At 42.8% G+C, this 14,122-nt stretch overlaps 2 protein-coding genes across 3 annotated transcripts in view; one reads left to right on the top strand and one right to left on the bottom strand.

Annotated features, from left to right (window-relative positions):
- The window catches only part of wnt10b (wingless-type MMTV integration site family, member 10b), a 25,437-nt gene extending 12,671 nt beyond the window's left edge, over positions 1-12,766 (top strand). Inside the window, exons 1-4 of one of the 2 annotated variants that reach the window (XM_059332725.1) lie at positions 8,225-8,373; positions 9,009-9,271; positions 9,420-9,871; positions 10,397-12,766. In XM_059332725.1, coding sequence (XP_059188708.1) covers positions 8,300-8,373; positions 9,009-9,271; positions 9,420-9,871; positions 10,397-10,897 — 1,290 coding nt within the window. In that variant the 5' untranslated portion in view covers positions 8,225-8,299 and the 3' untranslated portion in view covers positions 10,898-12,766. Of the gene's footprint in view, positions 1-8,224; positions 8,374-9,008; positions 9,272-9,419; positions 9,872-10,396 lie in introns of those variants that run through there. The other variant, XM_059332726.1, reaches the window with a different exon arrangement.
- wnt1 (wingless-type MMTV integration site family, member 1) lies at positions 457-5,885 on the bottom strand. Its single transcript, XM_059332727.1, has 5 exons — positions 5,417-5,885; positions 5,109-5,214; positions 2,666-2,919; positions 2,214-2,479; positions 457-2,092 (listed from the first exon to the last, which is right to left on the bottom strand). Exons 2-5 carry the CDS (start codon positions 5,207-5,209, stop codon positions 1,601-1,603), a joined length of 1,113 nt encoding a protein of 370 aa, XP_059188710.1. The 5' UTR covers positions 5,210-5,214; positions 5,417-5,885; the 3' UTR covers positions 457-1,600.
- Positions 12,767-14,122: the final 1,356 nt, after the last annotated feature.

Raw genomic sequence — 14,122 nt, forward strand, 5'->3', positions numbered from 1 at the left:
ACAATACAAAACCAACTGGAGCCTAAATCTTTTGATTAAATTCTAGAAAAAATGTCTTTTCTCACATCACTCTATAACAGTATAAAAATCCTCAGAAATAAATATTTCATATTTACACTAATAATAAAAAAGGTAAATATTCAGTGCATGAACACAAGTGTTTTTACAGGAAACAAGCAAAGACATGATAATATTCTGTTTCTAGTAAGAGTCGGTTTTGTGTCAGCTACATTTACACCAAAATAGAAAAAGGCATAAGATCAAAACATCTCCTGACCTGACACTAATGATAGTGTATTCTCCAGCCACTGACAGGTGCATAAATCATTCAGCAAACTTACAAGTTACATCATCATAAATATATTCATATATTTTAATATTTACAGCATTTTGGTTCTCATAGCTGCTATACAGAAAGATCTCTTCTGCAAAGGCTCTTATCTTAAAATAAAATGTGTATCTGCTTTTTTTTTTTACAGCCTAGCCTGAAGTAATACACATCTGCCTACTTTAAACCAGTTTAATGCTACACTAATGAATTAACAGGAATTTTGTGTCTTTTTTGTTGCTTTAATGTACGTCTCAAAGTGACATTTCATTTTGAGAGCATGGTGAGATTCTGCAGGTCACTTTTATTTATTTATTTTTTTTTAAATATTAACACCTCAGATTTGCCAAACTACCACTAATCATGCTTTAATATTCAGTGTATTGATAATACATTCAAATTTAGTTGCCTCAGTAAGATTTGTTCTGTCAGTTTCTGTTTTCCTTGGCAAGCACCGGTCCCAGTCGTGTAACATCAGGACCATCCTGTGGTCAGTGTGAGAGTGGCAAATCAGGAGTGAGGTGTATTCAACTCAGGAGAAATCTAAACAAAAAGGGCAAATGTGGTGAGGAAATTATAAGTGGTTGGGCTGCATCCAGGGCCTAAGTACACAAGTTGGGAACAGACAGCCCATCCCTGGAGATAAACTTCACACAATTTCATGTGAGAGAAGCCAAACTTCAGCAAAGCAGAACAAAACAGATTTTTTTTAAATAACTCCCCTCTTGTTAGAGGTCTTCACCAGTTTATGAGAGCACATGTTTGTGGCTCTCTGGCCACAGAAACATCTGTGAAACATTGTGTCCAGTCTCTGCCCTCAGTGGGGGAGAAGACGGCTCTAGTGGTACCCAGTTACAGCAATCGATTCTGCACCACATCGTTTCATCCCTTTACTTCTTATTTTTATTCATCCTCAGTTCAAACACTTGAGGGATGTGGATGGCTTCCATTCTACATGGATGGTTGTAGTGTTTAAATACCCTCTTAAAACTGTTAAGCATCATAGGCAAGGAGCAAATACATATACTCCCTCTGTACCCTGTTCATATATTTGTACTTCTCTCCATCTCCCTCTTTCTAAAACACTGATTGAGATTTTGTGCCAGAGAGCTCCCTGTATCAGTTTACCCGCCTTGAAGCTTTTCTAGCTTCTACCTAACATCTCAAACCACCTGTGTACTAGTGGCTTTCTCAGCAAACTACCTATTTTGCTAAGAAGTTCTTCGTTGCCTTTAATATATGCCTATATATTCACTTGGTGTCCACCTGTGATCATAGACACTGGTGCAACGTTCGTGTACTGGTGCAGTTCAAGCAGCTGACATGACAGCACCAGTGGAAGGTGCAGTGGCAACGTTCAGTCACACTCTCAGTCCGGGTCTTAAACCCACGTCCACAGCAGAGCAGCTCACATCCATCCAGGCCTGGAGAAGAGCTGTTGCATGTTCTCCCAGAAGTTCCCAAAGTGCCAGTTTTTCCATTGTAGGAGCAGAAGTTTGGTGATTTCTCAAAATAGACCAGGTCCATAGCAGAGGGTGGTTTGTGAGCCGGGTTTTCAGGCTCCAGATGTCGGGGGTCGGCTCGGTGAGAAGCGCGGTTGCTTCCCTTGTTGGCATAAACAACTCTGGATGCACCATCAAAGCGGTCCTTAAGGAAGTCTCCCACTGTGCGGAAGCTGGGCAGGCGCATCCAACAGGTGCGCACGGTGCAGGAGCCTGACATGCCGTGGCACTTACACTCCTGACGCATCTCTGATGACACAGTCTGCAGAGAGGAAGACCAAAGGATTATGATGAAATCTTACAAACAGTAAATCACATATACAATAGAGGCTTTTGGGAATTCTGACAAAAGTTTGTGGCATATTCAAGTAACAAATACTTACCATTCTGCCAGCCTCGTTATTGTGTAGGTTGGTGAGGTAGCGCAGATCCCTGCCCCTCTCGCTGGAGTCCACAAACTCACGACTGAACATCCGGCCAAAGTCCACATTGTCACTGCAGCCCCCCCAGTGCCAGTCTGGCCCTCCAGGACCTCTGCGCCGGTAATCGCATGTGCACGACTCAATGGCTCCTTCTGAGCAGGAGCGAGCCACAGCGTGGGTCACCCCTGCGCTGGTAATGGCAAATACAAATGCTGTCTCTCGGCAACCTGAAGAGACAACACCAAAACTTCCCATTAGAAACAATTCCAGCCATTTAGACTTGGCTTTGCCAAGTTTTGCCCAAAATTGAAAAAAATTGAGACAAAGCCTTTTAAATGTGTACAAGAGATTCCATTACATCCTGGCCAAAATTGTCCAAATAATGCCTGGTGAGAAAGACAAGAGAGGCTCACCACGATTGACAATTTTCCCAAAAACTGCTGGGCTGTGGGTGGTCGGGCAGTTCCAGCGGCGGTTGCGGAACTGCCACTTGCACTCCTTTATGGCGGTGTGCAGCCCAGCGGCGATGGCATGCAAGATGCCAGGATTCTGCCGAATCAGCCGGCGCTGGCGACGACTCAGTAGGGCCAGGCTTGGGTCCAGGACCAACTGCACGTTCTTGGAATTGGTTAGGAGGTTGGATGAGGAGGCCACATTGACAATACCCCTGGCACAAGACAAGGACAGTGGAAATCAGAGTCGAGGAGCTGGCAGTTTATGCATGCAGCTCCTTCAGTGACCCTCTTGACTCCTAAACTGATGTGTCCTGGCTTCTCAGTGTTGTGCCTTTAACATTACAGTTTCCATTCTATACAACAGTGGTGCATACTGTTTTGAGACAATGAGGAGAAAGTGATTCCCTGAGTCAGAAGGCAGGTTTCTGTCTTGGTTAATAACACGGAAATATCATTTTACCTCTTTATAAATGACTTGGATCAGAAACCGATTTAATGAGGAGTCAGTTTCATTATTAGAACTTGTAACCATGTGCTTCTGCCAAATATTAAGTCTGTTTTACTCTGTAAAATAGCTGAGTGGCACAGTCACAGGAAATCCCCCTACACAGGTTTTCATCTCCTGTTTAACATAATTTTCTTTCTTTTCTGATAATTTTCTCTGTCTTGTGATAAACTAAGAGCTGAAGAGAATTGAAACAAACTTTTAGATTCGAGTCCAATCTTATCTACAAATCAGAGCAAGACCAATATATTTGTTAGCCAATATTGCCCATCTCATATATGTCGGTATATATTTGTATCTGTATATTTTACTGAACATTTAATGCAGAAAACAATCCTTTAGGTGATTTAGAAATGGTGTCATCATCATGTAATTTGAAGACAATATAAAATGTTCTTTCCTCTATCACCTAAAGATGACTGAAAAGTAACATTGAATACCTTTGCATAGTTTTATTGGTACAAAATATCATATCAATGATTTATTTTTCCTCTCTAAAATTGGTAGCGGCCTCAAACATCCCTTAACTGTAGCCCTATGCTCTGCCTGTCAAAATGTCCCTTAAGTCACTAAAATTTGGGCCTTGATACGATGTTTGTATGCTATAAATGTTTTGTTTGTATGCTATAAAAAAACAACATCAAAAACTCATAATCTGTAGACCATATTTTATTTCATATTTAACAATAAAATAACCATTAATTGTATAATTTTAATATCTCAGTGTCTGTTGTTCCTTTGCCACATGATCTCAGAAAATACTCTGGCATTTGGTTTTATAACCATTTGTGTCCAAATATGGCACCTGTGCTTGTCCAGTTGTATCTAAATTTCAGCTCACTGAACCTGACTTAAATGTTCTCATTTTGGTGGTCAGGTTTCAGAACAGTTCTAGTTTGAGTGTTTCAGCACACAGGCAGTATAATTTTCCACTTTATCTGCTGGCAATTTCTATGAGATTTCTATGTCAACATTTTTTTATTATTATTCATGTAATGGCTGCGTCTCCTGTTAAGCATTATCATCCGGAAAAGCGGGCGAGTCGTGGCCTGTTAGAGAGCAGACCCAGACAGTAGTGTGGTGAGGAGGCCTGGGAACATTAATAATAATGTTTTCTTCATTCCAAAAAATCCGCAGTATTTTCTCCCTCCTCCTACACGTTTTCTTGGATTTCAGCTGACATTTTAAATATTTGAAAACGCCTGACGTTGTGCGCAAATACTGTCCATCTATGACACCGCAAAAACGACACAATCTTTCGCTTAATCATTACCTCAACAAACCCAACCCACAGTTTATAGATTTTTAAACAAAAGCAAGAAAAAATGTCGAGTGACGCAAAACTATACAGATCCTATTTTATTGTTGTTAGTTGTAACCAAATATTGTGGAGTTGGCAGTTTGAGGAGAAAAATGTACAGTATTGGATCAACACGACCTCCTTTCAGCTATGAAATAATTCATATTTAATTTATCCCACATTGGACTTAAAAATCTTGTCTCGTGTTCAAACCACAATTTCCAAATGACAGAAAGCAGTAAGAGAGAGAGTAAATTAAACCAACCGCAAATAAAAGGTAAACCTGTAATTACTCCTAATGTAATTCGTTTATTGTTAAATAGAGTCTGCTGTTGCTAATTCCACTGAAATGTCAATAAATAAAAAAAAAAAAAAAAAGCTTTAATATCATGCGGTTGTTTTTTTTTCAGAGGCTGAACAGAAGTTGTGAACGGTGCCAAAACTAACACATTATTCCGAGCATGCAGTATGGGATGTGGCAGCCCATTGAAACACGGTAGCGCAGGATCCTCCACCGCTCAAACCAGCGTTAAATGCAAAGTTTTCAATGCTGATAAGTGGAAGAGAAAAACAAGTACAGTATCTGGTGAACTCACCACCACCGGCCGCTGTTGTTGACGGCCCCAGTGCCTGAGAGCGAAGACACCAGCAAGATGCAGGCGGCTTTCACCCCTAACAGCAGCGCCAGACTCCTCATCGTGTCTGCAGGTCAAATATGAGGAGGAACATGTCAGATATATCTTTTTCAGCTATTCATGTGCAGAAAAAAAATGCACATTTTATAACAAATTGAAAATAAACCATGAGCCTAAAACAAGAAAAAAATAGACAGAAGTCTGGCATTGCATGACAACATATTATATTTTATCATTATAATCTACTGCTGTAAGTTGTTTATACTTACCACAGCACTTGAAAGAGAAGCAGACAGCCCTAATTGACTTAAATGGATGTTGAGTGGAGACAGGTTGCTAAATGATGTGAAGTGTCCAGGCAGGATGCTACTGCTGCTGCAGTCCTCTTCACTCTGTCTCTCTCAGTGATGCTCTGCACGGCGCATTGAACGCGTGGGACAGTCCCGAAGACTTGATCCCCTCGGTGACTGATAGGCAACACATTCTTCTCTTATTGAGCGCTACGAGGGGAATAAAAAAGGGATTTGCTGCTCTCATCTCCCTCTGTTTTTTTTCGGATCCTTTTCAATAGGATTGGAGGGAGGGATAGTTAATGCTCTTCATAGGGCGCACAATGAATAAGGAAACAGAAAGGAGAAAGGAAGAAAAAAAATAGGGCAATCCACAGAGTTGCGCATATTACTTGTGGAATCTCACGCTCATCACATAATCGATTCCCTGTAAATGAATTTTCCCACTGGCCGTGCGCTCGCTTCCACATCCAGTCCTGTGCCCCTCAAGCAGCGACGTGTTGGTACAGATGCTGTGGGTGCGCCCGGTTTGGTGCTCCGCTCCGCCGCTGCTCAAAGCTGGTGTCACGGTGCAAATACAGTTACAGCGGAATATGAGCCATCTAAAACTGCCCTTTTTACCCGGTGGTTGGATTAGCCTACTCCCTAACCGCATCTCCTCCTCCTTTCCCCAAATGCGCTCTCAAAATGTGCAGTGACTAAGGACATTTCTGCTCATTTCGTTTCCTTTAATCCCTTTACAAGTACTCCCTCAATTAAAACCCTTTAGGAGTGTCTCTTAATATATTTTTATACTAATTTATATTAGGCCCAATAAACAACACTGTTACCACCGGTGTTTATTGCCCAATACGCGCGCATACATGCACAACTCACACGTTTAAAGACGCAATAATAAGCCCTTAGTTGACATATAACTCACACTGCCTGCTGGGCTACTTAAAAAAATCTTGCGAGGGAGAGATGAAATACTGTCTCCAATCAGAAGTTTGATGTATGATGAACCAGGAAAAGAGGGGGACGAGTTAGAATAAAAACCATTCCAAACATCTGGCCTGCAGACCTCCCTCGACGCACATGTAGCCCAGTGTAATCACAGCTTGAGCCACTTTGCGGCATCTCCATCTAACCCCAGACTAGGAGCAGGCTTCAGTGTCCCCAAACTTTTTCTCCATGTTGGTTCATGGGTGAATGTTTCATTATGTGACATTTATCTGCTAATTTGCATGTTCCACATTAGTCACTGCAGCGGTTGTAGCTAGAATAATCTCCCTCCCCTCCTCTCCATCTCTCTCCCTCTCTCTCTCTTTCCCTCAGATGACAGTAAAAGGAAGTGGGCTTTTGTAAAAAGGATTTAATGACAGCCATCCTACGTTTATACTGCAGCCTTATATGAAGGTGCTCAAACGAGTTTCCTGGAGCAGTCATGCGACACCGAGCAGATTAGAGCTTCAATCCGGATAAAGGGGGCCTTTTATATACAAATCAACTTCAAATCACTTTTTAAGCCACTTAGATATACACGCCAAGGCAGAATGCTAATGCACTTTTCATTGCTGCAGCTTAGGGAATGGAAGGAGATTAGATGAATTGGTGTCACTATGCGAACCGTGTTCGAGGGGGGTTTTAACTTAATTTTATGAAAGTAGCCCACATGCACCTTCTCGATTCCAACAGCAGTTCGTGTTGTTGTCTAAAGTCTGGTCAAGAAAACATCATTAATTTGCGAGATAATAAGCAGGCGCACAATATGAGTGATTAACCTGTTGATTCAGTAGCAGTAGTGGATTGTTGTGCTTAATTTGGATGTTCATTGATTTGATGCTGAGCTGCCACATCACTCCAACCAAGTCCTAACAGAAGGCCTGGGTGTCTGGTTTCATAGGTCATTACTGAGAATAAAATAACATAATTTGAATAGATAATTGAGATGATTTTTGCTTGTTTAAACGCCATTAATAAGCTTTAATGAATCCATAAGTGTTATTTGCCTTGTGATTTTTTTTTTTGCAGCACGTGACGCCATAATGTGATAAATAATCACAAAAAATCCGACCTGTCACTCCCGTGATTTATGTATACAATTTTATACTCTGAAATAAAGACTTTGGAGTGACAAAGTGAAGTTGTTTCAAACACAACAATGAGGAACAGCCGCTCTGATGGAGGTGGGAGGAAGGGGGGGCCACATGACTAAAAACAGTATTGTTGGAGGGTCTGTTAGCGGAGCCGCCTGCCTGCTGCTGCCTCCCTGTCGTACAGTGGAACCAGCAGCTCTCCCCTCCCCCCATTCATCATTTAACTCACCCCTTTATGAACAAAATCTTCTTTGACTATCCATATTTCATTTTACTGAGCGTGTCTTTGTCCTTTCGCTCCAAAAATGGGAGTCTATACTACACAATGTACCGACCCACCAATAAAAAGCAATATGTCCTAATACGTTCATATATCTATAAATGTAAATATATAGAATGTAGGATCCAGTATTTTATATTGCCTACCAAATCTTGAGACCATCGTGCGCACGGCTTGTGCGTAAAAGTTTGGAGACTTAATTTTACGCTTGGACAAATGATCACATTCTCAAATGATAAAATGATCAACTGGTGATCCAACTTTCATGTTGGCCAATATTTTGCAAACAGCCGCCTGTGGAGGCATCTCCTCCCCTCCCCTCTTTCTCTCCCCCCTCCCGTTTACTCTCGCCCCCGAGCTCCTCTGTTCTCCGTCTTCACTCTTCGGTCGTTTGGCGGTGCATCGATAATACTCCACTCTTCTTTTCTTTTTTTGACATTCTTATTCTTTACAGGACTTTATCACCAGTGTTTTAATGTCACGTCGCGAAAGACGCTTAACAAAATGGAGCTATCAAACAAACTCCGTTGGGACCAATTCCTGATTTTGGCAGCAGCACTTCTGTCACCTGCGTTAACGTGAGTGCACTTGAGAGCGCCAGGAGAGTTGATGTTACATGCGGGTTCTTGCTACATGGAATTCGGCAAGAGTTGAGGAAAGTTTTCTGTGTATGACTGTGATTTAAACGATAATTTAACATATTTAGTTACATACTTTAACATCTGCCTCTGATTGTACAGGGTGATTTTGTGTATTATTGAACCATTGGAATAAATGTTTACTAATTTTGTAGCTAAAGTCTGAGCTATGCCATAAAGAATTTAATATAAATCCCACTATTGTTAATTCTCCATAAGTTGCATTTGGCAAGTAACTCCGTTTTTTGGACTTCACAGCATGGATGATCTGGTTAGAATTATATTTTTCCCTGCTTTAAGCAACATCTGTAGAAACTCTGCAGTAAATACTTGTGCAATTGATTAACACTTTGTATTTGCTAAGTGTTTTCAGCAAATCCCTCAGAGATGACATACATTTTTAAGTATATCCATTTTAAATGTTCCTGGCTTTGTATTTTTCTCATTTTTCTCAGTATCCAAAACATCTTTCCATTGCCACATACTTCTCTGGATTTGACTAATGAACTCCTGACCGGCTCTGATGACCCCCCCACTAACTCTTTCTCTCTGCTTCTCTTTCTCTCTCTCTGCAGGGTGCTGTGTAATGATATCCTCAGCCTGAAGGTGGCAGGAGATCCAGTGCTAACCCCTAACTCAGTTTGCCTGAGGCTGGCAGGCCTCAGTAAACGTCAGATGCGGATGTGTGTGCGGAGCCCTGATGTGACGGCCTCCGCTCTGCAGGGCATCCAGGTGGCCATCCATGAATGCCAACACCAGCTTCGGGACCAGCGCTGGAACTGCTCCTCACTGGAGGGCCTTGGCAAACTTCCCCACCACAACACCATCCTCAACAGGGGTGAGAGCCTGAGGCAAGCTATTGATGGTCAGAATGTGCCCTGGGTTTATGGGGAGGGAATGGAGGTGTAGGTCTGAGATTGTCATGCACATGGACACAGGACAGTTTATCATTTTCAACTCTTTGAATGTGTGTCTCCTGATTCCAGGTTTTCGCGAGAGTGCCTTCTCTCTGGCTTTGCTAGCAGCGGGTGTGGCTCACTCTGTGGCCTCAGCCTGCAGCATGGGCAAGCTGCGGGGGTGTGGCTGTGAGGCCAAGCGCCGCCAGGACGATGACAAGATCCGCCTGAAACTCACACAGCTGCAGCTGCAGACGCTGCAGAAGGGTGGAGTAGGCCTCGGCATGACACGGTCATTACCCTCAGAGCTAAACGGTCACCATGGAGACCTGCCCGCTAACCTGCGCTCCACCCACCCCTCTGCCCTGCTCAAGCCTCTACCAGATGAGCTGAGCTCCATGCAGGATACGTGGGAGTGGGGGGGCTGCAGTCATGACGTCCGTTTTGGGGACCGTTTTTCCAGAGACTGGCTCGACTCCCGTGGCTCGCCAAGAGACATCCACGCTCGCATGAGGATACACAACAACCGGGTGGGCCGACAGGTGAGTGATGTGCTTATCCACTGTGCTCTTAAAGGAGCATTTGACCATTTGGATATATTTACTCACCCAGTTTTAGTAAGTAAGTAAGTAAGTAAGTAAACTTTATTTATATAGCACCTTTCACAGACAGAAGTCACAAAGTGCTTCACATAGAAATCATACACATAACATAAAAATGTACATACAAGTTTTAAAAGACCAAAACAACAGCAATTTAAACAACCATAGCAGTCCCAAAACAATTAATCAAAAATGTTTAATTTTACTTGAATTATTGAAGAAAAATTTTTCTCCCATGCCTCCACTGTGTTACTCTGTTTTGGGATTATCTGTTTACTGTGGAAGCATGCAAAATAAACAGTTTTCTTTGAGAATTCAAGGTACACACAACACACAATAATTTATATACAAATGGTCATTTTCAGGGTGAAGTGTCCCTTTAATGTCTCACTCCTCACTGACATATGTCCTCAGGTTCATCGCTGTATTTCTGATTTGTTGAATCATTTATGTTTCTCTATACAGATAGTGACTGACAACATGAAGAGGAAGTGCAAATGTCACGGCACATCAGGAAGCTGTCAGTTTAAGACCTGCTGGCATGTGTCTCCAGAGTTCAGGCTTGTGGGTTCTCTGCTCAAGGAAAAGTTCTGGTCAGCCATCTTTGTCAACTCCCAGAACAAGAACAACGGGGTTTTCAACCCTCGAACTGGAAATGGCGCCAGTGGGAGTGCAGGGGGACTCAACGGAGGCCGTCGTCGCACCATGTCCAGAGAGCTGGTGTACTTTGAGAAGTCTCCTGATTTCTGTGAGCGTGATGCATCCATAGACTCTCCGGGTACACAAGGACGCATCTGCAACAAAACCAGCTACAGCACAGACAGCTGTGGCTCGCTGTGCTGCGGCCGTGGACACAACATCCTGAAACAGACACGTAGCGAGCGCTGCAACTGCAGGTTCCACTGGTGTTGCTATGTGCTGTGCGACGAGTGTCGTCTCACAGAGTGGGTCAATGTGTGCAAGTAGATTCTCTCAGTCCCTGCTGCCTTTACTCATCCAGGACTCAAGATGGCAAGCCTGTCCCTTCGCCCACTCCTTTTGTTTCGAGCGATTGTTTTGCTCCTTGTGTAACTCTCCCAGAGAATCTGTTTATCCCCCCCTCCTTTTTTTTCAGTCCATCATCTGGGATCTATTTTCTCTTTGTAGCCGCTGTTATTCTGAAAATGCCAAGTCGGAGATTGAAGAGGTGACTCATGTCATTTGTCCTGCTATGGTCTGTTTAGACGCTGCCCTCTCAGCCATGAAAAAAGCCTTTACCCCCATCTTTTCTATCCCACAAAACAAAGACGGGCAACAGCAGAGGAGCTTTTTTAATTCAATGTCTACATGCTGACTCATCTCTTTGTACAGTAGCTGTGTATTTTAATGTGTACATGTATATTTGTAAATGTATTATTAATATTAATATTATTATTGTGTTGGAGCCTGTCTTTTTGGCTCAAGTTGTGCTGGCCGAGTGGCTCAGGATATTGAACCAGGGCTGTTAGGCAACACAGTCTCACAGCAGTTTACTTGGATCTTACATTTAACTGGGCTTTTCTAATGATCTCCAACATATTTACTCCATTTGTATATTTTGCACCTGTGACGTAGACAGAGCAACAGTACTTATTTGGGGATCAGTTACAAAATCTTTCTAGACAAGGGTTTTACTAATAGAAGAAGTCAAGATAAAGGACAGATAAGGTAAAATGTGTTTTTGTGGTTTTTGAGGAACTGATATTTCTGATAGATACTACAAGCAACAGGACTGAAAGAGCACAACTTATCAAAGCTTGTAGAGTAAAATTCAGTCCTTCAATTCCTAATCACAACAACTAATCATTCTGATTTATTTACACCATTGTAACAATAGTAACTTACTTCATGGGAGTGGTTGCTCGTGGTCATGTCTTTCACGAATATAACTGTGATGTGATGTGTGTCACTTTTCCTATGAAACCATGACTGAGCTCTCGTTATTCTGTGCCTGCTTTTGTCCGTTTCATCAGTCCGAGCACTCCTTAGATTCTTCCCACATGTAGGAGATGTCAAAGTGAGAGATGGACCTGCTTTAGTCTTGAACTGATGCGGAAGGGTGTGTGTGTATGTTTCAGTGTGTGTCCGTTGCTGTGTAAATGGTGGGGTACGTTCTACGCACTACAGATTTGGGAGGTGAGAGCCTTTTTTATGGCCACTCCATGCTGAGAGAAGGACTTTTTATGGCTGCAGGATATTGTTTCCTTAAAGTATGACTTTTATTACTGGAGAGAAGCATCAAGAGAGCAGAGAGTGGGGGTGATTATACCAGTCTTTGCTGTGTGAGCATCTGAGGGGATCATCTGTCCTGGAGTTCATAGCCAAGGAAGGGACTCACTAAACCACGTGGGACGCTGTGTCCCAGTTACCTGGGAGACAGACTACACACATATAAACACAGGCACATAAACACATGCATGCTTTTATGCGCAAAGACACTTGCATGTAGTAATACTGGCACTGGTGCACAATGAAAAACATGCATGCTGGTGCGTGCATATGAGCTGTCAGACAGAACTTTTGGTGACCCGAGTGATTTGCACTTTCATTCTAGTTACACAGCAGATTTAGCAAAACTCTCACGTCAACACCTGACTGAATTTACGATAACAGCATTCCTAGACATCTTAGATTATCCAAACTCCATGTTTTGTCTGACTAATGGGATTTAATGCCAACTCATTCTTGATTGTATGGACTTCTGTAAATAGCCCTCCACTCCTGAGAAATGGCAGTGCCAGTGGCTGAATTGACCGTTCTGTCTGTTTGGTATTTAGTGAGGGAATAAAAAGGAGACAGTGACTAGTATGGAATGATAAGGGAAAGGATTTCTGGTTTGCATTTCTTCATTCCTTTATCATTTCACCCTGGAGCTGCTGCGAAAGGGAATTTCCTGTCACTGTTTCTCCCATGTGTGAGACAGAGGTTGGTGGACAGCCTGGGATTGGTTTCTCTCTCCCTCTCTGCGCTCTTTTTCTCTCTTTCCCATTCTCCCCCTCATTGCTGCAGACATAGACACATGCATAGCAACACATTGACTGCCCCCCGAGTAATGACAACCAGACTGGGCTGAAATTAAAGAGAGGGAGGTTGAGAGAGGAAGTTAGGAGAGATAAAAGTTACCCACTTTGATTGACAGGATGATTATATGTATAAAGTAAGGCGATTTAGTGTGTTTAGTTGGATATAAAGATAGGGAGATGGATCCTCACTGTACGTACGGCGGAGATGCAGAAGCAAAGGACAAATGGGGTATGGAGAAGGGGGTGAATAAAGTGTACTCTGTATAAATACATGCCTCAAAACATCTGCTTCTCAACTCCCCTTTCATTTTTGATGTGGGACAGGCAGAGAAGGAGAGCGGGAGAGAAAACACAAGGAGCCAGCTACCCAGAACATCAAAGCCCCTGCCCTCAACGCACAGGCCCTCATTAGTTCAGCTAGCAGAACCAACGAGACTTGTGATTGTGTTTGCTGGGGTGCACGCTGGCAGACACTTCAGAGGAAAGGCTCCTTTAAGTCATAGCTCCCCACCCCACCTCTCCTGCCACCACCCGAGCCCACTGTAACCCCCCTGTAACCCTCTCGAAACTCCCCGCGCACACAAACTCGGCAGGCTCCCCCACCATCCACTCCACCCCGTAATCTGGTCTGCAGCTGCAAACATCTGCTCGCCTCTTTATTCCCCTGCCTTCACCGCTGAGTTGATAAACACATCTATCACCGGACCACTGACTGACACACAACAGAGAGGAAGAGGGAGACAAATGACGGATTCACCTATGGCTGTGAGGCTGGTCTCAAGCATGCCATTTAATCACATTGGGTTGTTTTGTTTTATGGCTAATGGTTAAACCCACACCAAGCAGAGGGGTTCATTCATATCTCCTACATGTATTGCCACCTGTAAAACCCAGTAAATATGCAGTGTCACCATTCGAAATACATCATACTATAAAAACAATGTTATTATCCTGCTGTAGTAAATAAGTGGTTTATTTTTTAAAGTATCATGCACCACTCTGCTGCATAACATAACAAACAAGATCACAATGAGGCTGAAAGAACAAACATTATATACCACAATGCATGCCAAACAATGATGAAAGAAAAAAAACACAATCCTACACTGGGAAAAAAAAGTTATTTTCCAGAAATTGACTGCTTTTTTTT

This window comes from Centropristis striata, chromosome 5 (genome assembly GCF_030273125.1).
Source record: "Centropristis striata isolate RG_2023a ecotype Rhode Island chromosome 5, C.striata_1.0, whole genome shotgun sequence".
NCBI classification, from domain to species: domain Eukaryota; kingdom Metazoa; phylum Chordata; class Actinopteri; order Perciformes; family Serranidae; genus Centropristis; species Centropristis striata.

What these genes read in the sequence shown, in the direction of transcription:
- wnt1 (XM_059332727.1), bottom strand. Translation starts at nt 5,209, where the DNA reads ATGAGGAGTCTGGCGCTGCTGTTAGGGGTGAAAGCCGCCTGCATCTTG. An exon ending in AACAACAGCGGCCGGTGGTG is followed by an intron (nt 2,920 to 5,108) that starts GTGAGTTCACCA and finishes GTCTTGTGCCAG; the next exon opens with GGGTATTGTCAATGTGGCCT. An exon ending in ATAACGAGGCTGGCAGAATG is followed by an intron (nt 2,093 to 2,213) that starts GTAAGTATTTGT and finishes TCCTCTCTGCAG; the next exon opens with ACTGTGTCATCAGAGATGCG.